Source organism: Lithobates pipiens, unplaced genomic scaffold (genome assembly GCF_037356315.1).
Source record: "Lithobates pipiens isolate NorthernLeopardFrog02 unplaced genomic scaffold, aLitPip1_a1.2 Scaffold_19, whole genome shotgun sequence".
NCBI lineage: Eukaryota > Metazoa > Chordata > Amphibia > Anura > Ranidae > Lithobates > Lithobates pipiens.
The window spans coordinates 14,986,004-15,010,759 of NW_027507764.1; the positions used below are offsets into that span (position 1 = coordinate 14,986,004).

Consider the following 24,756-nt stretch of genomic DNA (forward strand, 5'->3'; position numbering starts at 1 on the left):
CACCACACCTGGGATAGAAGATGCCCTGCAGAGCCTGTCAGGGGCGAGGTGGTTCAGTGTGCTGGACCTAAAAAGCGGGTACTATCAAATCCTGATGTGCCCTGAAGATAGGGAGAAGACCGCTTTTATCACTCCTGTGGGTTTCTTCGAATTCAATAGTATGCCACAAGGCCTGTCTGGAGCTCCAGCAACCTTCCAGAGACTAATGGAGAAGACAGTGGGTGACATGAACCTGATTGAAGTGCTGGTATACCTGGGCGATATCATAGTGTTTGGGAGAGCATTAGAAGAGCACGAAGAATGCCTGGAGAAAGTCCTGAAGAGGCTCCATGATGAAGGCCTGAAGCTCTCCATGGAGAAATGCCAATTTTACCAACCTTCAGTGAATTACGTGGAAGGGTTTGCCAAAATAGCCCACCCACTCACTGAGCTTCTGAAGAACGAGGAAGAAGCTGGTGCAGACTCAGATCAGCTTGGGAAGGCAAAGGAAGTACCCAGGAAGAAGAGATAATCCATACATGATCAGTGGACTCCAGAATGTGAGAAAGCCTTCAGGCAGTTGAAGTGGAGCCTCACCACTGTTCCGGTACTGGCCCATGCAGACCCTGCCAAACTCTACAAATTACGTAGATGCCAGCCGAGACGGCCTAGGAGGGGTAGTCTACCAGGAACATGGTGGGCACCTGCGGCACGTTGACTATGTGAGTAGAAGCTTAATTCCTGCCGAAAGAAGCTACCCGACTCACAAGCCTGAATTTCTGGCTTTGAAGTGGGCAGTGGTAGACAAGCTAGAGGACTACCTCTACGGGGCTGAATTCCTAGTCAAGGCAGACAACAACCCCCTCACATACCTGCTCACTACTGCAAAGCTGGATGCCACTGGTCACAGATGTTTGGCTGCCCTCTCTGCGTTTACCTTCAGCCTGAATTACAGACCAGGAGTTGGTAACCGAGATGCGGATGCCTTGTCAAGAAGGCCCCATGACTCTCAAAACCCCTCAAAAGACTGGATTCAGCTTACCCCGGAAGGAGTAAGAGCCCTCTGTGAAGGGACAAGCCAGCAAGGGAAAGGTGGGGCCAGAGCCAAAGAAGTGGGAGTGAGCTCAGTGGGGGTACCTAAGTGCTATTGTAATGTCTCTCAGATTATGCAAGAGGGTCTTCCCAAACTGTCGAAAAAGGATCTCAGAAAAGACCAGGAGGAAGATCCTCTCTGTGGATTAGTGCTAAAGGCAATGGAGAACAAACAGCCTTATCTGCTGCGGAAGAGCCCCCGGAAAGAAGCCCGGTTACTATTGAAAGAGTGGGATCAGTTACAGTAACAACAAGGGGTGGTCTACCGAAGGGGCCCCTCTGAAGATCCTGAAGAGAAGTGGCAACTGCTTTTGCCGAAAAAGTACAGAGAGAGGGTGCTGATGGCCCTACATGACCATCATGGTCATCTAGGAGCCGAGAGGACTCTTCAACTCATAAGGGACAGATTCTACTGGCCTCACATAAGGACAGAAGTGGAGAGCTATTGTCATTCCTGCCTCAGGTGCATACAACGGAAGACTCTGCCTCAGAGGGCTGCCCCAATGGGCCACCTAGTGAGCCAAGGGCTGATGGATCTAGTCTGCATAGATTTTCTGTGCCTGGAACCCGATCTGAGTGGGCAAGGGGACATTTTGGTGGTTACAGATCATTTCACCTGCTATGCCCAAGCGTTCCCTACTAGAGACCAGCAAGCAGCCACAGTAGCAAAGGCTCTCGTAGAAAAGTTCTTAATCAATTTTGACTTACCTCAACGGATACATTCGGACCAAGCAAGAGACTTTGAGAGCAGGCTGATAAAAAGACTGTTGGATCTGTTAGGCATACAAAAGTACAGGACTACTCCTTACCACCCACAAAGGGAACCTCAACCAGAAAGGTTCAACAGAACCCTCCTGAACATTTTGAGAACGTTAACTGCAAAACAGAAACCCCACTGGAGTAGACACATCACTGCACTGGTTCATGCCTACAACAGTACCAAAAGTGACGCCACTAGGTATTCACCTTAATTTGTGTAATTACTTCTAAAGGTCCAAAGAATTTAGGACCAAGTTTCTGAGAAGGAAGATTAAGTTGTAAGTGTTATGCATAGGGAGGAATGGTTCACCTGTGTCTATTTGCAATTTCCTTATAGGATTCTTGAAGTTTGCATAAGGTCTTCTTCAGTAATTCCTGATTGTTTTGTAAAGCAGACCCTCTTGCATTTACAGTTGGTAATAAAATGGTGATAAAAGATGGATGACATCCATAGTTAACGAAGAATAGGCTTTGAGAGATGTAACTATGGCAGGAGTTATTGTAAGCAAATTCTGCTAACGGTAAATATTCGGTCCAGTCATCCTGAAGATAGAAGATGAAACAACGAAGATATTGCTCTAAAGTTTGATTCGTTCTCTCAGTCTGCCCATTTGATTGTGGATGAAAGGCAGTTGATAGGTTGACTTCAATTCCCAGAGTAGAAAAGAATGTTTTCCATAGTCGTGATGTGAACTGGACTCCTCGATCATATATCATTTCATCTGGGAGCCCATGCAGTCTGTAATTTTCTCATACTAATTTCAGCAGTGTCTTCAGCTGAAGGAATGCTAGTGATGGGCACAAAATGAGCCATCTTGGTTAAACGGTCCACCACCACCATGACAGTTGTAAATCCCTTGCAAGGAGGTAGGTCCACAATTAAAACCATGGTCGCGATGGCACAGGGAGAGGCTGTAGAAGACCTACCGTGAGGAAGTGTGGTGCTTTGTGTCGGGCACAAGTCTCACGTGAGAGAACATACTCCTTTGCATCTTTCTGATAAGAAGGCCACCAAAAGGTACGAGCAAAGAGGTCTATCATTTTCCTAATTCCAGGGTGACCAGCAGATTTTGAATCATGCACCAGCTGAAGCACCTTAAGTCGTGCCTCTTCAGGGACATACATTCTTTTTTCAAAGGCCCAGCGGCCCTCATGAAAGTCCATGTGTAAATCTCTTGGTGGATTAAGAGTGGGTTCCTATCATAAAGTTCCTATCATAATCTTTTAAAGAAGCTCTGCAGGGTACATTACTCCCAAAAAGTGTCTGTCTTGTAAGATAATACTCACTTTTTCTAAGTCTGTAGAAGAGTCACAAGACATTCTCGAAAAAGCATCTGCTTTTCAATTTTTACATCCTGGTCTGTAAGAAATGACAAACTTGAATCTTGAAAAAAAAGAGTCCATCTTGCCTGCCTTACATTGAGTCTCTTTGCAGATTTAATAAATTCAATATTTTTGTGGTCACTAAGGACAGTTACGGGATGTGTGGTGCCCTCCAGAAGGTGTCTCCATTCAGGGAAAGCTTCCTTAATTGCTAAAAGTTCCTTATTGCCAATATCATAGTTCTGTTCTGCAGCTGTCATTTGGTGGAAATAAAATGCACATGGGTGTAATAAAATTTTTTCACCAATTCTCTGAGAAAGAACTACTCCGATGGCTGTATCTGAGGCATCTACTTCTACTATAAAGTGAAGTTCTGGGTTAGGATGTACCAGTATGGGTGCAGGGGTAAATAAGGTTTTCAGATGTGAGAAAGCCATTTCTGCCTCTGTGGACCACTGGAAGCGTACCTTCTTCCTTGTCACATAAGTAATGGGAGCCACGATTTTAGATTTTTTTTTTTAATACATTTCGGGTAAAAGTTTGAGAACCCTAAGAACCGTTGCACATCCTTTATGTTCTTGAGGGTAAGCCAATCTAGGATGACTTGGATCTTGCTGGAATCCATGTTCAGCCCTTCAGGAGAGATGATGTAGCCCAAGAACTGTATATGGGTCTGTTCAAACTCACATTTTTCCAATTTAATATATATGGTAATTCTAAGACCGTATGGACATAATCCCGGTGTTCCTGTAAATTGGCTGAAAAGATAAGTATATTATCCAGCAAAAGCTACCACAAATTGATCTAACAAGTCTCTGAAAACATCATTTATGAAATGTTGAAAGGTAGCTGGTGCATTACAGAGGATCCATAATGCCCATATCTTGTCCAAAAGGCAGTCTTCCATTCATCTCCAGGTCGAATTTGAACAAGATTATATGCACCCTGCAGATCAAGCTTGGTGAAAATTTTTGCTGTGCTTAGTCTCTCAAATAGTTGTGAAATTAATGGAAGTGGGCAATGATTCTTGACTGTCATTTTATTTAATTCCCTGTAATCGATGCATGGGCGCAGGGTTCCATCTTTTTTTTCAAGAAAGAATAGCGGGCTCCAGCAGGAGAGGTTGAGGGATGGATAAACCCCTTTGCCTGATTCACTTGTAGAAAGTCCCTTAACGTCTTCAGTTCTGGTTCAGTAAGATTGTAAAGGCGACCAAAAGGAATTGGGGCTCCTGGTACAAGCTCTATTGAGCAATCATATGCCCGATGAGGTGTTAATTGGTCAGCATATTTCTTAACAAAAATGTCTTTAAAGCCTCGGTGTTGAGGGGGCAATTTTTTCAGGTTAGTTGATGTCACTCCGATAACAGTAGGTGAGATGTATCTCTTTTGACAATGTAACTCACAATGTTCAGAGGGAAAGGCAAGATTTCGGGCCTGACAGTCAATATTGGGGTTGTGAATTGATAGCCATGATATTCCTAAAATAACAGGAAACTGAGAAGAAATCAGGTTGAAAGATAAGATATTAACTCTTGATGTCCGGGCTCAATACTTAACTGCAGAGGAACAGTCTCATGAGTGATTAATCCGGAGGTGAGTAGAGAGCCATCCACTGTCTCCATATGTACTGGGGATGGTTTAGGTATTGGGTGATGCAATTTTCATCAGAAAACTTCAAATCCATAAAGTTACCACCAGCCCCGGAATCCAGCATTGCTGAGGTGGAGAATAACTGGTCTTTCTCTTTAAGAGTGACGTTTACAGAAAAATTTGGGTGATGACAATCTCATTTTCTCCTATTCCCACTTGTTCCCTAGATGTGGACAATTCTCTTTGGCCAGCCGCTGCAATGGTTTGTCTTGTTTGTCTTGATTTATTTGGACACCTGAGGGCGTAGGGATCTGACTGACCACAAAGATTCAGTTCATGTCTGCATCTCTTTTCAGCAAAGCTGAGAGCTCCAATCTGCATAGGTTCAGGTTCATAGTTGGCAAACGATTTAGGCGTTGGTTGACTATCGAACGAGTCAACAGATCTTTGTTTCTCAAATCGTCTCTCCATAAATCGTCTATCGATCTTAATGCTTAATTTACTAAAATCATCAGGACCATTGGGCATATCTATTCTGGAAAGTTCATCTTTTATATTCTCAGAAAGTCCTTTTCTAAAGTGAAAGCTCTTTGCACTGTCGTTCCAGTTGGTATCAGTTACCCATCGACGAAATTCGGCAGCATATTCAGAAACAGTACGTCTTCCTTGGCGCATGTTCAGTAAAACAGTTTCAGCAGTTACGCTGCGATTTGGATCAACAAAAATGAAATTCCTGGTCGTCACAATCCCCTCGAAATCTCCTAGACGCCGTTACCTAGACTGTCAGCGGTCTTCTCAACCCAGGTTCACCGTACTTCATGAAGTTCCGAGGAGTGGTGATAGGGTGACAAGCAACCTATAGACAGGATTGTGAATTTTATCACGCTATTTTAATCTGTATACATTGTGTGTAATTGTAAGGGGGGGTGTTTACAATACATTTTATGATGGAATTACACTATGTGCACATATCTGTTTTTATTGTGAGAAATATCCAGATCAACTGAAGCAATCTCAGGTGCAAAGACACTGATCATTACAGGCGCAAGTTGTGGATCTATCTGGTGAGTTTGTGACCATAAGGGAGATTATGCACGTGGTGTGGTGACGGGATTCTGATTTGGAAACACACCATACATGAACGATCTGAACAGATCTGAATTGGATTGATTTTGAACAACTGAACAGTCATGTTATCTACTTATGGCAGAACTTTTAAAGCATTGCTAATGTTATAGTTTGTCTGTAGCATATGTTGAATGTTGGTTTTAGTTATAGCGGCCACTATTAATGTTTATATCAAATCAGTATTTGTAATTAGTGGTCTGTGAGCGCTGGGAGAGGGAAATTTTTTTGACTATGGTTAATTGATCACTTTCATTGGATTTAAGAATCTCTTATAATAGGACCAAAATCCTAAAAACGACCTCAATTCAGTGATGGTGCTTGGGCGGGGCCAAGAAGTAATGGCCTCCAACTTCTCCAAAAAATATAATGACAATTAATAATAGATAAAATGAAATAAACTAAAACTAAACTAAGAGAAAATAAAATAAAATAAAAAATTGTGAAAAAAGAATAAAAAATAATAAAAAATAAATAAAAATAAAATGAATGAAATGAAAAAAAAATATATAGGAAAAAATAGGAAAAAGAAATCGAAAAAATTGAAAAAATACATGAAATATAAATGAAAAATAATAATAATAATAATAATAATAATAATAATAATAATAATAAAAGAATATATTGATAGTGTTAATAGTAGAAAAATAATAATAATAGTAATGATGGTAAAAAAAAATAATTAAAAAATTATACATAGAAAGAAAAACTGAAAAATAATAATACTAAAAAATAATAATAATAATGAAAAATAGTAGAAAAATAAATAAAAATAAATATAAAAATAATTAAAAATTAAATGAAAATAAGCTGTGATAGGAATTGACGGATATTATCAAAAAATAAATAAAATAAAATATTATTCATACACTGAAAATGATCTATATATTATCCATATAAAACCAACAAGCTAATGTGGGTACACATATATGTAGCAAGAGGTATAACACAAAAGGCACTATTCGCAATTATGGAAATAAAGTATTAGAGAATAGTGGAAATCTCAATACTTTTGTTAATTCCGCCAGGAGCTAAAGTGTCAAGGCAGTAAATCCAATATGTTTCCCTAGCACAAAGTTTTTTGAAACATTCAGCTGGGGGAAAAGAACTATAGATTTGTTCTATAACCCATACCTTAAGGCCAGAGGTAGACCCTTGGTGCGCAGTAACAAAATGTCTAGGGACACTATGCGGATCAGTTTTACCTTCAATCGACCTCCTACGTTCCCCGAACCTCTATCTAGCCGGCCGAATGGTTCGGCCAACATAGATGAGGCCTCAGGGGCAAGTGAGGCCATACACGACATAATCTGAAGAACAATTATAAAAGTCCCTCAGACAATAGGTAGTACCCTTTGTACTGAAGGACTTCTGGCTATGTTCAACAAAAACACACATTTTGCACAATTTCTTGTGACAGCGGTACATCCCCACAAGAGGGATGAGGGTGGGTACAGGGACGAAGGTAGGAGCAGTTTTTAATTAGCTTGGAGCAATTTTACTTTTTAGATTAGGGGCTCTACGATAGGTTACTTTAGGCCGAGGAGGAAGAATCGATTTAAGGTGAGGGTCTTGTTGTAAAATATCCCAGTGAATTTCTATAATTTTCTCAATTTTTTTATGTTTACAGTGGAAGGTAGTAATAAAATTACTAGAATGGTCCCTCTGAGTTGAATGGACTCTTTCAGGTTTGCCACGTAGATACAGTTGGTATGCGTCCTCCATGAGACTCTCGGGGTATTGTTTTTCTTTGAATTTTGTTTTCAAAGAAGAACTTGATTGAATGTAATAAACGTCTTGTGTACAGTTCTGTCTCAAACGACAGAATTTTCCCTTAGGTATGTTTTTAATCCATTTGGGAAAATGACAACTTTTAAAGTGCAGATAAGAATTCCCAGCAGTTGGCTTTATGTAGTTCTTCGCAAATATTGTAGGGCCATCATGACCAAGTTCCAACTATTCTTGTAACAGTCACTAACGGTAGTTGTACATAACTCTTGGTAACACAAAACAGTCCTTTACTTATCTCACAGTATCTCACAGCCCTGACACAAGGGACTAAAAGAAACCCCCACCATTTGACTGAGACACCCCATCCATTCATGATCTCATCTTGCTAAACCCCTGTCAATCTAATGTCACCAGCCACAGTGCCACCTAGTGACAGAAGAGAAAAGATGCAGCAATTCCAGAATTTAGGGAGGAATCAGTGGATCTTCTATCAATCAGCCAGGACAATTACTACCTGGCAAACTAAATTTGTTAGCAACCCCATCTAAACATCAGGGTGCTCCATTTACAGTGCCTTGCGAAAGTATTCGGCCCCCTTGAACTTTTCAACCTTTTGCCACATTTCAGGCTTCAAACATAAAGATATAAAATTTTTATTTTTTGTGAAGAATCACCAACAAGTGGGACACAATTGTGAAGTGGAACGAAATCTATTGGATTTTTGAAACTTTTTTAACTAATAAAAAAATGAAAAGTGGGGCGTGCAAAATGATTCGGCCCCCTTGCGTTAATACTTTGTAGAGCCACCTTTTGCTGCGATTACAGCTGCAAGTCACTTGGGGTATGTCTCTATCAGTTTTGCACATCGAGAGACTGAAATTCTTGCCCATTCTTCCTTGCAAAACAGCTCGAGCTCAGTGAGGTTGGATGGAGAGCGTTTGTGAACAGCAGTTTTCAGCTCTTTCCACAGATTCTCGATTGGATTCAGGTCTGGACTTTGACTTGGCCATTCTAACACCTGGATACGTTTATTTGTGAACCATTCCTTTGTAGATTTTGCTGTATGTTTGGGATCATTGTCTTGTTGGAAGATAAATCTCCGTCCCAGTTTCAGGTCTTTTGCAGACTCCAACAGGTTTTGATCCAGAATGGTCCTGTATTTGGCTGCATCCATCTTCCCCTCAATTTTAACCATCTTCCCTGTCCCTGCTGAAGAAAAGCAGGCCCAAACCATGATGCTGCCACCACCATGTTTGACAGTGGGGATGGTGTGTTGAGGGTGAAGAGCTGTGTTGCTTTTACGCCAAACATATCGTTTTGCATTGTGGGCAAAAAGTTGGATTTTGGTTTCATCTGACCAGAGCATCTTCTTCCACATGTTTGGTGTGTCTCCCAGGTGGCTTGTGGCAAACTTTAGACGAGACTTTTTATGGATATCTTTGAGAAATGGCTTTCTTCTTGCCACTCTTCCATAAAGGGCAGATTTGTGCAGTGTACGACTGATTGTTGTCCTATGGACAGACTCTCCCACCTCAGCTGTAGTTCTCTGCAGTTCATCCAGAGTGATCATGGGCCTCTTGGCTGCATCTCTGATCAGTCTTCTCCTTGTCTGAGCTGAAAGTTTAGAGGGACGGCCAGGTCTTGGTAGATTTGCAGTGGTCTGATACTCCTTCCATTTCAAAATGATCGCTTGCACAGTGCTCCTTGGGATGTTTAAAGCTTGGGAAATCTTTTTGTATCCAAATCCGGCTTTAAACTTCTCCACAACAGTATTACGGACCTGCCTGGTGTGTTCCTTGGTCTTCATGATGATCTGTGCTTTCAACAGAACCCTGAGACTATCACAGAGCAGGTGCATTTATACAGAGACTTGATTACACACAGGTGGATTCTATTTATCACCATCAGTCATTTAGGACAACATTGGATCATTCAGAGATCCTCGCTGAAACATGTTCTATTTCTAGGTCCATCTGAATTTTTGAATAAAAAAGTCAGATGAAGCCCACACACGATCGTAATATCCAACAGAATGATTCCGTCTGGCTTTTTCTGCCGGAAAGTCCGGTCGTGTGTACGTGGCATTGGAGATACCACCTGTATATATGATGCTCAGTTCCTGCTGAACAGAGGGTACAATGGGCAAACGTTCAGCTGTTTGTTTGAATGCCCTTAAATTAGAACCTTTCCTGGCTGGAGAAGAAGGATTAAGAAATTCTAATGCCGCGTACACACGATCAAACTATCCGGCGGACTTGGTCCGTGTGTGGGCTCCGGCGGACTTTTTTCCCCCAAAAGTCCGGCGGACTTAGAAAGTAGTTTTGACTCAAAAACTGTCCGCCGGATTGCGAGTCCGGTGGACAATCCGGCTGTCTGTGTGCTAGTCCACCGGAATTTTGAAATGAACGGACTTTCCCGCACACGGAGGAAAGTCCGTTAATTTTGAACACGTCTCCAGGTAGCCGGGACTAGCGAAGGAAGTCAATCTCGCCGCCTTTGGCGGCGAGATTGACATGTCGCTGGCCCCATCACCTGGTATGGAATTAAAGGGGAAGCCCTATGCTGAAAAAATGGCGTGGGGGTCCCCCCAGGTCCATATCAGACCCTTATCCGAGCACGCTACCCGGACGGTCAGGAAAGGGGGTGGGGATGAGCGAGCGCCCCCCCCCCTCCTGAGCCGTACCAGGCGGCGTGCCCTTAACATGGGGGGTGCTTAGGGGAAGGGGGCCGCATGGCCCCCCGCCCCAAAGCACCTTGTCCCCATGTTAATGAGGACAAGGGCCTCTTCCCGACAACCCTGACTGTTGGTTGTCGGGGTCTGCGGGCGGGGGGCTTATCGGAATCCGGGAGCCCCCTTTAATAAGGGGGCCCCAGATACCGGCCCCCCCACCCTATGTGAATGAGTATGGGGTATAATGTACCCCTACCTATTCACCTGAGAAAAAAATGTAAATAAAACACAACACACGAGGGTTAAAAATAATTTATTGCACAGCTCCGGGGGGTCTTCTTCCGTCTTGGGGGAGTCTTCTCGCCGGACTCCTCTGCTATCTTCTGCTAGCTCTTTTACTAGCGGAGGAGCCCGGCTTTCTTCTTCGTCGCCCCCCCCCCGGGGGTATTTTTCCGAATTCGGGGGTCTTGTCCCCCTCTTCGGGGGTCTTGTCCCCCTCTTCAGTTCTTCTTGACGGGCCTCCGCTCCTTCTTCCTGCTCTTTTACTGGCGGTGGCCCAGTCTTCTGTCGCCGCTGTCTTCACCACCTTCTGTTCTTCTCTTCTCCTTCCTAGAGATGTTGACTCAATGCTGTCTCTGGCCATAATGACAGGGACGTGTTGCGCGGCGACTTATATAGGGACAATGGGCGGGGTCACCGGGTGATGTCCCTGTCCATTATGATGTCACAGTCCCAGAGGATGCTGGGACTGTGACATAATAATGGGTGGGCACATCACCCGGTGACCCGCCCATTGTCCCTATATAAGTCGCCTCGCAACACATTCCTGTCATTATGGCCAGAGACAGCGACGAGTCAACATCTCTAGGAAGAAGAACAGAAGAACAGAAGGCGGCGAAGACAGCGGCGATAGAAGACCGAACTGGGGGACAAGAACCCCGAAGTCGGAAGAAGAAGGCGGCGGTGGCGACAGAAGACTGGGCCACTGCTAGTAAAAGAGCTAAAGGAAGAAAGCGGAGGCCCGGCAAGAACAACCGAAGAGGGGGACAAGACCCCCGAAGTTGGAAGAAGACCCCCGGGCGGCGCCGAAGAAGAAAGCCGGGCTCTTCCGCTAGTGAAAGAGCTAGCAGAAGATAGTGGAGGAGTCCGGCGAGAAGACCCCCCCAAGATGGAAGAAGACACCCGGAGCTGTGCAATAAATTATTTTTAACCCTAGTGAAAGAGCTAGCAGAAGATAGCAGAGGAGTCCGGCGAGAAGACCCCCCCAAGACGGAAGAAGACCCCCGGAGCTGTGCAATAAATTATTTTTAACCCTCGTGTGTTGTGTTTTATTTACATTTTTTTTCACAGGTGAATGGGTAGGGGTACATTGTACCCCATACTCATTCACATAGGGGGGGGCGGTATCTTTAATAAGGGGGCTCCCGGATTCCGATAAGCCCCCCACCCGCAGACCCCAACAACCAACGGCCAGGGTTGTCGGGAAGAGGCACTTGTCCTCATCAACATGGGGACAAGGTGCTTTGGGGTGGGGGACCGTGCGGCCCCCTTCCCCTAAGCACTCCCCATGTTGAGGACACGCGGCCTGGTACGGCTCAGGAGGGGGGGCGCTCGCTCGACCCCACCCCTTTCCTGACCGGCCGGGTAGCGTGCTCGAATAAGGGTCTGATATGGACCTAGGGTTTTTTTTTGGCGTAGGGCTTCCTCTTTAAGGCCATACCAGGTGACGGGGCCAGCGACGTGTCAATCTCGCCTGGAGACACGGTCAAAATGAACAGACTTTCCTCCATGTGTGGGCAAGTCCGTTCATTTCAAAAGTACGGTGGACTCCCGCCATAGTCCGCCGGAAAAGTCAGGTCGTGTGTGGGCAGGTCCGCTCATTCGGAAAGTCCGGTGGACTTTCTGGCGGTTTGTTCGCCAGACTAAGTCCGCCGGATAGTCTGATCGTGTGTACGCGGCATTAGAGTTATTTTTGAATGACTGTTTTTATTATGAATGTTCTATTAAGCTATTGATCGATTCATTGCAGGCAAATGTATTTCTGTATTGTTTTAGAATGATAACTGACTCTGTGTGTCCTGATGTCTCCTCCAGAATGAAGACTCTGGTGGTTTTTCTTTTCCTGGGCTCTTTGGGTCTGGCTTGGTGCAGACCTAAACCTGGAGGTAAGAATAATAGAAATAGAAATAATAACTGTGGTGCACTAGCTGAGGAGGAGGATCTGAATACATTCTCTAGCAGAAGCTAGTAAATAAAAATAACTCCTGGAAGAGTTCTGATACCAACACTAAATTTGGGATCTTTTTTCACTCTCAGTAATAACAGTAAACAGGGAGATCGAATCTCCTTAATGGGGACACAGATAGCAGAGACAACCTGACAGGGGTTCTAACTACCCACCCATTCTATCCAAAACTAAAAAAAAAAAAAAAAATTTACCTTATATACTTTAACCTTAAATCAGTACTTCAACCAGACTTTGTCACTTTCAGATTTGTTCAGCCAAGGGACCCCAAAATGTATAATTATTGAGTGTCTTCTCTTTTTCTCACTTCAGCCTTTAATATCGCCAGAACTGGGGAAGCCTCACAGAGCTCCGATTATCATAACGATACGCCTATAGATTACGCTTACAATGCCAAAGAACCAAACTGGATAAATGGCTTCTGTCCCCACACAAATAATGACCAGTCGCCCTGGTGGAAGGTAGACATGAAACGGAAATACAAAGTAAATGCCGTTGTACTCACTGGACGGTCGTATGCCGTTATGGAACGGCTGATTGGTGCTGAGGTCCGAATTGGAAATTCTCCAGACAATAACAACCCAGTGTGAGTACCACAGGGCCAACAAACTGTAAGGGTACCTATGTCAATGGTCTTTGGGCTTATGTCAATGGCCTCAGTTTTTTTGAGATGCTTCTGAGATCACTTAGAATTCAATGACAGGTGTATCTGAGTATACCTCCTGCAGTTGACCTTCTTCTGACCTGCTAAGACTTACCTGATCCTCTGCTTTCCTGACAAATGGTGCTTCCCCACCCTCTGGTGGTGGACTGTCCCTTTGCGCCAGGGTTTGATGACATCATGGCCTTAGACCGCTGGTGTGCTGGTGAGAAGAAGCTGGGGTGCATGTCCCCTAGATCTAAATAAACAATTAATCCTTGCAGTACAGGCACAAGCTCCACTGCATCGGAAAATGTTTACGTTTCCCTATGCTTGTGTAATTTTCCCAGAATTCTGTACAAAGATACAATTCAAATTTTAGACATCCCCTGTGATGGGAATTTCAATTTTGGTGAGAAACTCCCCAACAGTTAAATACTTCTAAAGAGATGGAGACACTGCAACTTTTCTCATTAGAACACTAATGCTGCGTACACACGACCGGACTTTCCGGCAGACTAGGCCCTACGGTCTTCCCGATGGACTTTTGGCAGAGTTCATATGGACTTTCCGATGAACGGACTTGGCCACACACAAACGGACTAAGTCCGTTTCTAAGTCCATTCGTTTTGAACGTGATGACGTAAACGGGTCTAAACAATGAAGTTCAATAGCCAGTAGCCAATAGCTTCCCTTGCGTCGCATTTGGTCTGTCGGACCTGCACACAGACGAACGGTTTTCCCGATTTTAGTCTGTCGGAATTGAGTCCGTCGGATAGATTTGAAACATGTTCTAGGTCCGTCTAATTTTTTTTTCTTCAGAGCAACAAAATGTAGTAATCTGCTACAAAGTTTGCTATTATACTTTGTGATATATTACCTTTGTTTCCAGTGTCCTCAGATGAAAGATTTTTGTGACACACTCACCTGGGACGGAGGCTTTTGGAGGGGACTGAATGCTATCCTCTTGCCTACCGACTACGGGCCCTGGCATTTGAGGGAGATACAAGCATTTAGGAAGCTATTCTCTGTTATGTAATGCAAAAGGACATTATTAAGGAGGCCATGATGCCCTATGCCACCCTAACTTGCCCTATACCATCCCAACCTGCCCTATACCACCCCAACCTGCCACATACCACCTCAACCTGCCCTATACCACCCCAACCTGCCACTATACCACCCTAAACAATCCTAACCTGCCACTAGGGATGAGCTTCGTGTTCGAGTCGAACGTACGTTCGACTCGAACATTGGCTGTTCGACCGTTCGGCGAATTCCGAACGTTTGGGCCGTTCGCGTCAAAATTCGAGTGACGCGCGCGCGGACCACAATGCACTGCGGTGGCCCACATCGCTGCTCACCGAATTTAACCCCTCAATTCCCTGCCAATACTCTGCAATACCAGTGCATACTCTGCAGTACCCTGCCATTACTCTGCAGTACCCCGCCATTACTCGGCAGTGCAGTACCCTGCCATTACTCTGCAGTGCAGTACCCTGCCATTACTCTGCAGTACCCCCCATTACTCTGCAGTAACCCCCATTACTCTGCAGTACCCCCCAATACTCTGCAGTACCCGCCATTACTCTGCAGTACCCCCAATACTCTGCAGTACCCTGCCATTACTCTGCAGTGCAGTACCCTGCCATTACTCTGCAGTACCCCCCATTACTCTGCAGTAACCCCCATTACTCTGCAGTACCCCCCAATACTCTGCAGTACCCTGCTATTACTCTGTAGTACCCCGCCAATACCCCGCCAATACTCTGTAATACCCTGCCATAAATTGCCATACCCAGCCATACTCAGAGATACCCAGCCATACTCGGTGATACCCTGAAATACCCAGCCATAGACGCCCCCCACCCCTCACCGCCCTCCGGTGCTTCTACCAACTCGCCAGTACGATCAAAGCCACAATCTTTTTTTTATTTTTTATTTCAGGCTTCCCAGCCTAGAGGTGAGATGTGGGGTCATATTGACCCCCCAGATTTCACTGTAAAGAGGACCTGTCACCCCATATTCCTATTACAAGGGATGTTTACATTTCTTGTAATAGGAATAAAAGTGATCAAAAATATATTTTTGGGGAAAAAAATGTCAAACTAAAATAAATAAAGTAAAATGAACAATAAAAAAATAAAATAAAAATTAAAGTGCCCATGTCCCCATGTGCTTGCATGTGCCACACATGTGAGGTATCGCGGAGAATGTTAGAGCGAGAGCAATAATTCTAGTCCTAGACCTCTTCTGCAACTCAAAACATGTAACCAGTAAAAAAAAAATTAAAGCGTTGCCTATGGGGATTTTTTAAGTAGCGACGTTTGGCGCCATTCCACGGGCATGTGCAATTTTGAAGAGTGACATGTTTGATATCTATTTACTCAGCATAACTTCATCTTTCACTTTATGCAAACATTGGGCTAACAAGTGGTTAATAATAGAGCTTGCAGTCAGTAGTGTTAGGAGATAGTGCGTGCTGTCTGCGTGCTCTGTACCCAGTACATACCGCTATAATATAGGGCAGGCCCCTACTTTCAAACATCCAACTTACAAACATCTCCTACTTGCAAACGCAAGGAGACAGCAGCAAGTGAGATGAAAAAAAATGGACGACAAAACAAATTATACAGGGGTGATAACCCTTCCCTATGTTTTCCAAAAAGCTTAAAGATAGTTTTTTTGACTGGAGCTACACTTTAAAAATGTACCGGTTGAAAATGACAAACAGATTCAACTTAACACAACAAACCTACACAGTCCCTGTCTTGTTTGCACCGCCTGTATACTGCTGTTCTGAGTATATAGGGCCTGGGGGCCACACGCATTTCCTTTTTTTAATATGGGTACGGGGTTTCCCTTAATATGCGTACAAGACCCAAATAGGCTGGTAATGGGCAGGGAGGGCTACCCATGCCATTTTTCTCAATGATTTTCAACCATATTGCAGGAACCAGATATAACATTAAAACCGCAAGCAGTTTTAAATGGTGTTATTTCCGTTTAATGTCATTTTGTGCAGGGACTGTTCTAAACACGGGAAACACGTGGCACTTCACAGGCATACTACAGACACCCCCCAGGCACCATATTCAAAGGAATATTTCACCTTTTTTTTTTCACTTTAATCGTCATTAAAATCAGTGCTCCCGCCAAAACGGCAGTTTTTAAAACTTTTTTTTGCAGTGACCCATGTCCCCTGAGGCAGGAGGCAGGTCCCCAAACCCTTTTTAGGACACTATCTTGCATATTAGCCGTTAAAATTAGCACTTTCCAATTCAAACGTTCGAGTCCCATAGACTTCAATGGGGTTCTAACGTTCGTACCGAACGCGGGGGTCGTTCGCAAGTTCTGGTGCGAACTGAACCGGGGGGTGTTCGGCTCATCCCTACCTGCCACTATACCACCCTATATTAGTTCCAGGATAACACCTCTTGACGGTTTGAAGTCCAGCACCAGCTAAACACTTCAGAACTAACTAAACCCATCCACTCTTCCCTAGAAGCGGTAATATGCCCTGGCCGAAGGGCTGCTGTTAGAAATCATGGGGGCCCCCGTATAGCCTACCTCATGGGACCACCCCTGATCCTGCTCATCTGCCTACCTAAAATGCGATCCGAAAAACAAAACGGAAGGAGATATGTCTTCCCACGTCTTGGCGGATCGGAGGGTATTTGGATGTAAACAGGCAGCCAAGTCCATTTACACCCGACTACCCATAAAGCAGAGTTGGCTCGATCCGTGGCCGCTCCACATAAACTGAGTGGACCTTTCATCCGTCTGCTCTGCTCTGATCAATGGGGAATCAGTGAACAGATGCCCCGCTGAGCAAAGTGAAGCCCCCTTTGTGTGATAGGGGCCTAAGGATGCATTTCACTGTCCTTCAATGATCATCATCATATCATTGTGATAATCATATTGCGTCACTTGTGTCAATCTAAGGAGGACTAATTTGGCATCTACTGTATGTCAGTGGGATGAAGGAGGGGAACTTGGCTCTGTAGAAATGTATGAAACCAAATGGCTCTAGGGGGAACACGAAGGGAGAAAGGAGGGCTAAATGGACTTTAAGGGATGATTTGGATGGGTGGCTATTGTGGTGTTTGTCAAGCAATGAGGGAGCAATATTGCAAAATGCAGACACACAATGCCCCAGCCATGTTCATTGTACGCACTTGCAGGGTATTTGTGGTGCACCCTATTCAAGGTGACATGCCATTACATTTTTGCCATTGATCTCCTTTTTCAGGTGGGGTGGTCGGGTGGTTGGTAAAATTTCAGCTTACAAGTGTAGTCTCAGATCTGGACATTTCTCTCTAGGGGTCCACACACTGACTGTCTGCCTGACACCCTTTCTGTATAGCACCCTGGAGTTTAGGCAGGGTTGCTTCTAAATTTACCTGCCAGGTGTAGCTACCTAGACTTATTGTTAGGGATCATCTGACTTCTTCCCATATCTGGCACTGCGGCACTTTTCTCTTCTGCCACTGGGTGGTCAGGTACCTGGTGGCATTAGATAAGAGAAGGGCAATGCAAGGTCAGATTATGAATGTATGGGGTATCTCAGACAATGGACAGGGGTTTTCTTGGATCCCTTGGCCTACTGGGTGAGTCTATATATTTGGATGGAGTCAGGTGATTGGTGTTCTGTGCCACCTGGATGGCTGTCTGGGTGGACGTATGTTGTATTGCCCAGGCTGCTAGGCTGGAGTTTGGGCCTATCCCGGGCACATCTGGCTGCTAGGCTCTCTGAGGGCCTATCCAGAACCAAGAGATCAGTGTAGGGTTGGGGATTGCGGCTTGCAGTCCAACCAGAGATGATGGTTCTGCCATCCAGAAAACCTGTCGTGATCGGAGTTCGTCACTAAGGGGCCGTCCACCTTATTACCATGGACCACAGTGAGTAACTGAAGCAAGTATTCTCACCAACCGTGGATGGTGAAGAATCGGGAAACTTCAGTGGGTATTTAGCCAGGGACCCAGCCAGCAGAGGTGACGCTTGCAGAGCAGCCTTGTCTCAAGCCAGGGACTGAGCAGGCCACTGGGGTGAAGCTTGAGAGGTATCTTGAGTGCCAAGCTAGGGTCCCAGCAGAGAAGCGGGGGTGACGCTTGAGGAAGATACTACAGTGAAGATTGGAGGAGCTCAAGGGATTCAGTGGCAGAGAACCATCTAGTCTAGTGAGAGACTGGGAGCTCAGTGGGCAGAAAAACTACAAGAAGTGATTGTAGTAGAAGTGAAGGAACTGTTACACTTTGTGTTAGGAATTGTTAAAGACTGTTGCCATAGGAGACAGCATTCCTACACATGCAGATGTGACGTCTTGCTGAATGTCTTTCCCTGCCGGGCTGTCTACCTATTGAAGTCTCGGAGCCTGCCATTCAAGAAGTGTATGGCGCCCAATGACTTTAACTACTTTGCACCCACTGTGACTCACAACTAGGGATGAGCTTCGTGTTCAAGTCGAACGTACGTTCGACTCGAACATTGGCTGTTCGTCCGTTTGGCGAAATCCGAACATTTTGGTCCGTTCGCGTCAAATTCGTGTGGCGCTCACGGCCCACAATGCACTGCGATGGCGCAGTGCATTGCTGGCTCATGATTGGCCAAGCATGCACTGTGACCCCGCATGCTTGGCCAATCGCAGCGCCAGCAGCGAGGAGAGCCATGGTTGGCCACAGGCAGGATGCCTGTGGCCAATCATAGATCAGGCTGTGTAGTGCACGCCCCACACTATATAAGGCCGCCATCGCGGCGGCCTCGTGTAGTGTGTTGGCGTCTGAAGCAGTGGGTGTTCTGTGTACCTTCAACACAGTACACACCGATCGTTTTCGGCCGATTTTCTATCTTGCTGTTGTGTAGTGGTTATTGTCTGTGTGCCCTGACCGCAGTATACACCGCTATATTCACCTCACCTATATAGCTAGTGATCTATCTTTTATAATAGAGCTTGCAGTCAGTAGTGTTAGGAGATAGTGCGTGCTGAGTTAGAGTAGGATTTTGCAATATCAATCAATTGGATCACTCTGCAAATGCTGTCTCATGTACCCCTTAAATGGACAAAGCCTACTTGATCTTTATGCGCAGCCACTGCGCCCATCAAGCGCAGCCACTGTGCCTATCAAGCGCAGCCACTGTGCCCATCAAACGCAAGTACTGTGCTCATTAAACGCAGCTACTGGTGCCACTAGCGGCTGGTGCTCAAAATTTTTGGGGAGGCGCAAACAAACTGAAAAAAGAAAATCAATTGCGGCCATTGTGCCATCAAACTAAGCCACTGTGCCGATCAAGCCCAACCACTGTGTCTATCAAACGCAGCCACTGTGCCCATCAAGCGTAGCCCCTGTGCCCAGCAAGTTCAGCCACTGTGCCTATCAAATGCAACCACTGTGCCCATCAACCACAGCCACTGTGCCCATCAATTGCCACCACCGTGCCCATCAAATGCAACCACTGTGTCTATCAAACGCAGCCACTGTGCTCATCAAGCGCAGCCACTGTGCCCATCAAATGCAACCACTGTGCCCATCAAACGCCGCCACTGTGCCCATCAAATGCAGCCACTGTGCCATCAAACGCAAGCCACTGTGCCCATCAAATGCTGCCATTATGCCCATGAAACGCAGCCACTGTGCCCATCAAAGGCAGCTACTGTGCCCATCAAGAGCAGCCATTGTGCCAACTACCATACTTATCAATTGCTGCCAGTATGCCCATCAATTTCTGCCAGTGTACCCATCAATTGCCACTCCTGTGCCCCATCAAATGCTGCCAGTGTGCCCATCATTTGCCGCTGCAACTGTGCCCCATCAAATGCTGGCAGTGTGTATCACCCCGGCACTTGCTTGTCTCGCAGCGGGTCAGTGGCGGTGTCCTGCGTGCTCCTTGATGTCTTCTTCCGTCCTCTCTATCAGGCGTCCAATCACAGCGTCTGATGTTTCAGCCAATCGGGTGACAGATAACAGACCCGAGCACCTGATTGGCTGAGAGGTGGTTCAGTGTTAGCAAAGTGAATTCCTTCGCTTTGCTAACAAACAATTGAGTGAGCAGCAAACGCACAGCATTGCACCCGCTGTTCACCTTTTTGGGTGCCTATTAGAGTCTACGGCTCTAATCAGGTGCTTCCAAAAAAAAAAAAAACATCACTATAATTCAGGTGCCCAGCGCCAGAAAAGGGGCCAGACACCTGAATAGGGGGTGTCAGCGGGGACTATAAATAGATTCATGCAAGGCATGAATCTATCTATGGTGATAGAGCGGTGACAGAAGAGAGGGGGCAGCGCTCCTGCGCCCTTTACGGACGCACTGCCACTGTATGTTATACTTTTCATTTAAAGCCCCTCTCAGAGATAAAATCCACACCCTTGCCTGTTGTAGCCACTTCCTATTGGATGGGCTATGGTAAAAAAAAGGTGGACGTCAGCAGAGAGGATTGGAGGAGACTGGTGGTCCCCTGGGTCGGTGGTACTCCTAACAGTGGGGATGTGGGATCTAGTTTGGGGATTTACGTAGGTATATCTGGCTTCACACAGTAAGGGGGAAAAGGCCTAATAGAAAAAGATAGTGGGTATTTAAGTCAAATAATGAAGAGGTAGAGAAAACATTTTGGGAGCCCAATGGATCCAGCAAATGATGCATTCTAATTATTTTCCTATTGCATTCTTCTTTCTTTTCTCCAGTACCACTACATTAAACTCCCACTTAAATTAATATTTTATTGCTTCATAGGCAGAACAAATGTCATTTGTAATTATATGGCAGAGGTTGCAGTGTGGTGGCACCAGCACCAGTGCCTAAGGCCCAATTTTTCTGCCCCTGTTTAACAGGGACATGTAATTACAATTCTTGATATAATATTTCACAGGAGGGCCCCTTCCTGTGCCCACCCAGAGTAACGGTGAGGACTTATAGTGTTGTGGCACCAGCACCACAACCACCAAAGGTCAATTTTTCTACCACTGTTCAACAATGGCATGTAATTACAATTCTTGATATAATCGTTCACAGCAGGGCGCTCCAGCGCCCACCAAGAGTCACTTTGAGGGCTTACAATGTTGTGGCAAAACCAACACCTTGTTCCGCCATTGCTGCAGAGCATATAGGGCAGGCCCCTACTTACTAACATCCAACTTACAAACATCTCCTACTTGCAAACGGAAGGAAACAACAGGAAGTGAGATGAAAAAAGATGGACGACAAAACAAATTATACAAGGGTGATAACCCTTCCCTATGTTTTCCAAAAAGCTTAAAAATAGTTTTTTTGACTGGAGCTACACTTTATAAATGTACCAGTTGAAAATTACAAACAGATTCAACTTAACACAACAAACCTACACAGTCCCTGTCTTGTTTGCACCGCCTGCATACTGCTGTTCTGAGTATATAGGGCCTGGGGGCCACACGCATTTCCTTTTTTTAATATGGGTACAGGGTTTCCCTTAATATGCGTACAAGACCCAAATAGGCTGGTAATGGGCAGGGAGGGCTACCCATGCCATTTTTCTGAATGATTTTCAACCATATTGCAGGAACCAGATATAACATTAAAACCGCAAGCAGTTTTAAATGACGTTATTTCCGTTTAATGTCATTTTGTGCAGGGACTGTTCTAAACACGGGAAACACGTGACACTTCACAGGCATACTACAGACACCCCCCAGGCACCATATTTAAAGGAATATTTCACTTTTTTTTCACTTTAATCGTCATTAAAATCAGTGCTCCTGCCAAAACGGCTATTTTTAAAAACATTTTAGGCATTGACCCATGTCCCCTGGGGCAGGAGCCAGGTCCCCAAACCCTTTTTAGGACAGTATCTTGCATATTAGCCATTAAAATTAGCACTTTTCATTTCGAACGTTTGAGTCCCATAGACTTCAATGGGGTTCTAACGTTCGTAACAAACGTGGGGTCCGTTCGAAAGTTCTGGTGCGAACCGAACCGGGGGGTGTTCGGCTCATCCCTACTCACAACCAGGGCCGGACTGGCCTACCAGGATACCGTGAGATTTTCCGGTAGACCGCTTGCCCTGGGGCCGCTTTGAGTTGCGGCTGCAGTGCTCCCCTCTCTCCTGCAGATCACGGAGCTGGCTGGGTCTGTGTTCGGCGGTGGTGCTTTAACACGGTCCCAGCCCCCCTAGACCGGCTTGTGTGATAGTAGATAGAATCAGTGTTCCGCTTTTCTATATTCCTCCATGCAGCCGCTGAATGCTTGGAGGAGGGAGTCGAGCATTCAGCGGCTGCATGGAGGAATATAGAAAGCTCATTTCCTCTCTATGCGGCCCCCCTGCCGATCCTCCTATCCAACTTCTTTTACTGGCCCCTCCCAGTTCTCCTTGTGCTCCCTCGCTCCCCCCACCGTGCTCTCCTCCCCCCCCACACTCTCCAGCCCCCTCCCCCCTCACAGTTTTTTCTTCCCCCCCCCCCTGCTCTCCAGCTCTCCCCATCCTTCTCTAGCCAGCATCCCAGTTCTCTCCACGCCCCCCCAGTGCTCTCCACCCCTGTTCTGGATATTTGGGGGGAACCCCACATCATTTGTTTTTTAAATTTGACGTGGGGATCCCCTTAATATTCATACCAGACCTGAAGGGCCTGGTAATTGAATTTGGGGGAATTTTTTTTTTATCAATGACTGTTTTCTGTATTACGGGGAGCCGACAATTCATATAGCCGCGAGTGATTTTAAATGACTTTTGTTCCTGCCGAAATGACACTTTGTGCAGGGACAGTTTTAAGCACGGGAAACATGCGCCCCTTCACAGGCATACTATACACACCCCCCAGCTACGAAATTTAAAGGAATATTACACTTTTATTGTTTCACTTTAAGCATTATTAAAATCACTGCTCTTGAAAAAACTTTAGTTTTTAAAACTTTTTTTTTGCATTGATCCATGTCCCCTGGGGCAGGACCCGGGTCCCCAAACACTTTTTATGACAGTAACTTGCATATTAGCCTTTAAAATTAGCACTTTTGATTTTGAACGTTCGAGTCCCATAGACTTTAATAGGGTTCTAACGTTCACACAAAGTTTAGGTCTGTTCGCAGGTTCTGGTGCCAACCGAACCGGGGGGGTGTTCGGCTCATCCTTAGTTGTAACATGACAAAATGTGGAAAATTTCAAGGGGTATGAATACTTTTTCAAGGCACTATGTATACGTGTATATATATATATATATATATATATATATATATATATATATATTATATACCACGTGCATGTGTTTGAACTTAGGGGTGCACACCGTCATGCAATAGGCTGCGCACACCATTGAGTTACTGTACCATGACTTCTCTGTGTGTTCACAGCGATCCCTCTGTGTGCACTATTGGTCACAGGGAGATGGATGGAGAACATGGACTGCTGCCTGCTGCACAGACCTACAGTATCGTTCCCTGTAATTGCCCTGAGCCCAGGGGAGGGCTGGCAGCATTAAGCCTGGGGGGCAAGTCCAGTCGAGTGGCCCATTGTACCACCGAATCAGCCCACCGGGTTTTATAACATGTATTGATATTATGAAGCAAGACAAATATGACACAGCAATGACAGCATGACCCCGGTCTTGGTAAGGAGCCGCTGACGTGGCTCTATACCCATGTGATTGGCCATGTGAGTGTCCAATAACAGTCAATCACATGTAAATGACAGCATGTAAAGAGAGCCGATCAGGGGCATCTCCTCGCAGGGGAGACTGTACAGACAATTAGGGTACTGATGTTGTCAGTGCTGCCCTAGTAGTGCCCAGCAAGTGACGCCAGTCTGTGCCCATCAGTGACACCAATCAGTGCTGCCTTTCAGTGCCACCCATTAATGCCCATCATTGCCACCCATCAGTGCCTAATTATACCGCCCACAAGTTCCACCTATCGGTGCCACCTATCAGTGCCACCACCTATCAGTGAACTTCAGTGAAGGAGAAAAATTACTTACAATACCTTGAAAAAGTATTCATACCCCTTCAAATGTTCCACATTTTGACATGTTACAACCAAAAACATAAATGTATTTTATTGGGATTTTATGTGAAAGACCAACACAAAGTGGCACATAATTGTGAAGTGAAAGGGAAATGATAAATGATACAAATAAATCTGTGAAAAATGTGGGGGGAATTTGTATGGCGCCCCCCAGATTCAATACTTTGTAGAACCCCCTTTCTCTACAAGTCTTTTTGAGGATGTCTCTACCAGCTTTGCCCATCTAGAGAGGATATTTCTGCCCATTCTTCTTTGTAAAATATCTCAAGCTCTGTCAGATTGGATGGAGAGCGTCTGTGATCAGCAATTTTCAAGTCTTGCCACAGATTCTCAATGGGATTTGGGTCTGGACTGCGACTGGGCCATTCTAACACATGAATATGCTTTGATGTAAACCATTCCATTGTAGCTCTGGCTGGATGTTTCGGGTCGTTGTCCTGCTGGAAGGTGAACCTCCGCCCGGTCTCAAGTCTTTTGCAGACTTTAACAGGATTTCTTCTAAGATTGTCCTGTATTTGTCTCCATCCATCTTCCCATCAACTCTGACCAGCTTCCCTGTCCCTGCTGAAGAAAACCATCCCCACCACATGATGCTGCCACCACCATGTCTCACGGGGG

The 24,756-nt window shown here is 45.4% G+C and overlaps 1 protein-coding gene across 1 annotated transcript in view; it reads left to right on the forward strand.

The window, feature by feature from the left end:
• LOC143997942 (pentraxin fusion protein-like) overlaps positions 1-24,756 on the forward strand; it is a 51,898-nt gene that overhangs the window by 20,568 nt on the left and 6,574 nt on the right. The window contains exons 2-3 of the mRNA XM_077493760.1: positions 12,367-12,437; positions 12,830-13,103. Of these exons, the coding sequence (XP_077349886.1) occupies positions 12,368-12,437; positions 12,830-13,103 (344 nt within the window). The 5' untranslated portion in view covers position 12,367. The remainder of the gene's footprint in view (positions 1-12,366; positions 12,438-12,829; positions 13,104-24,756) is intronic.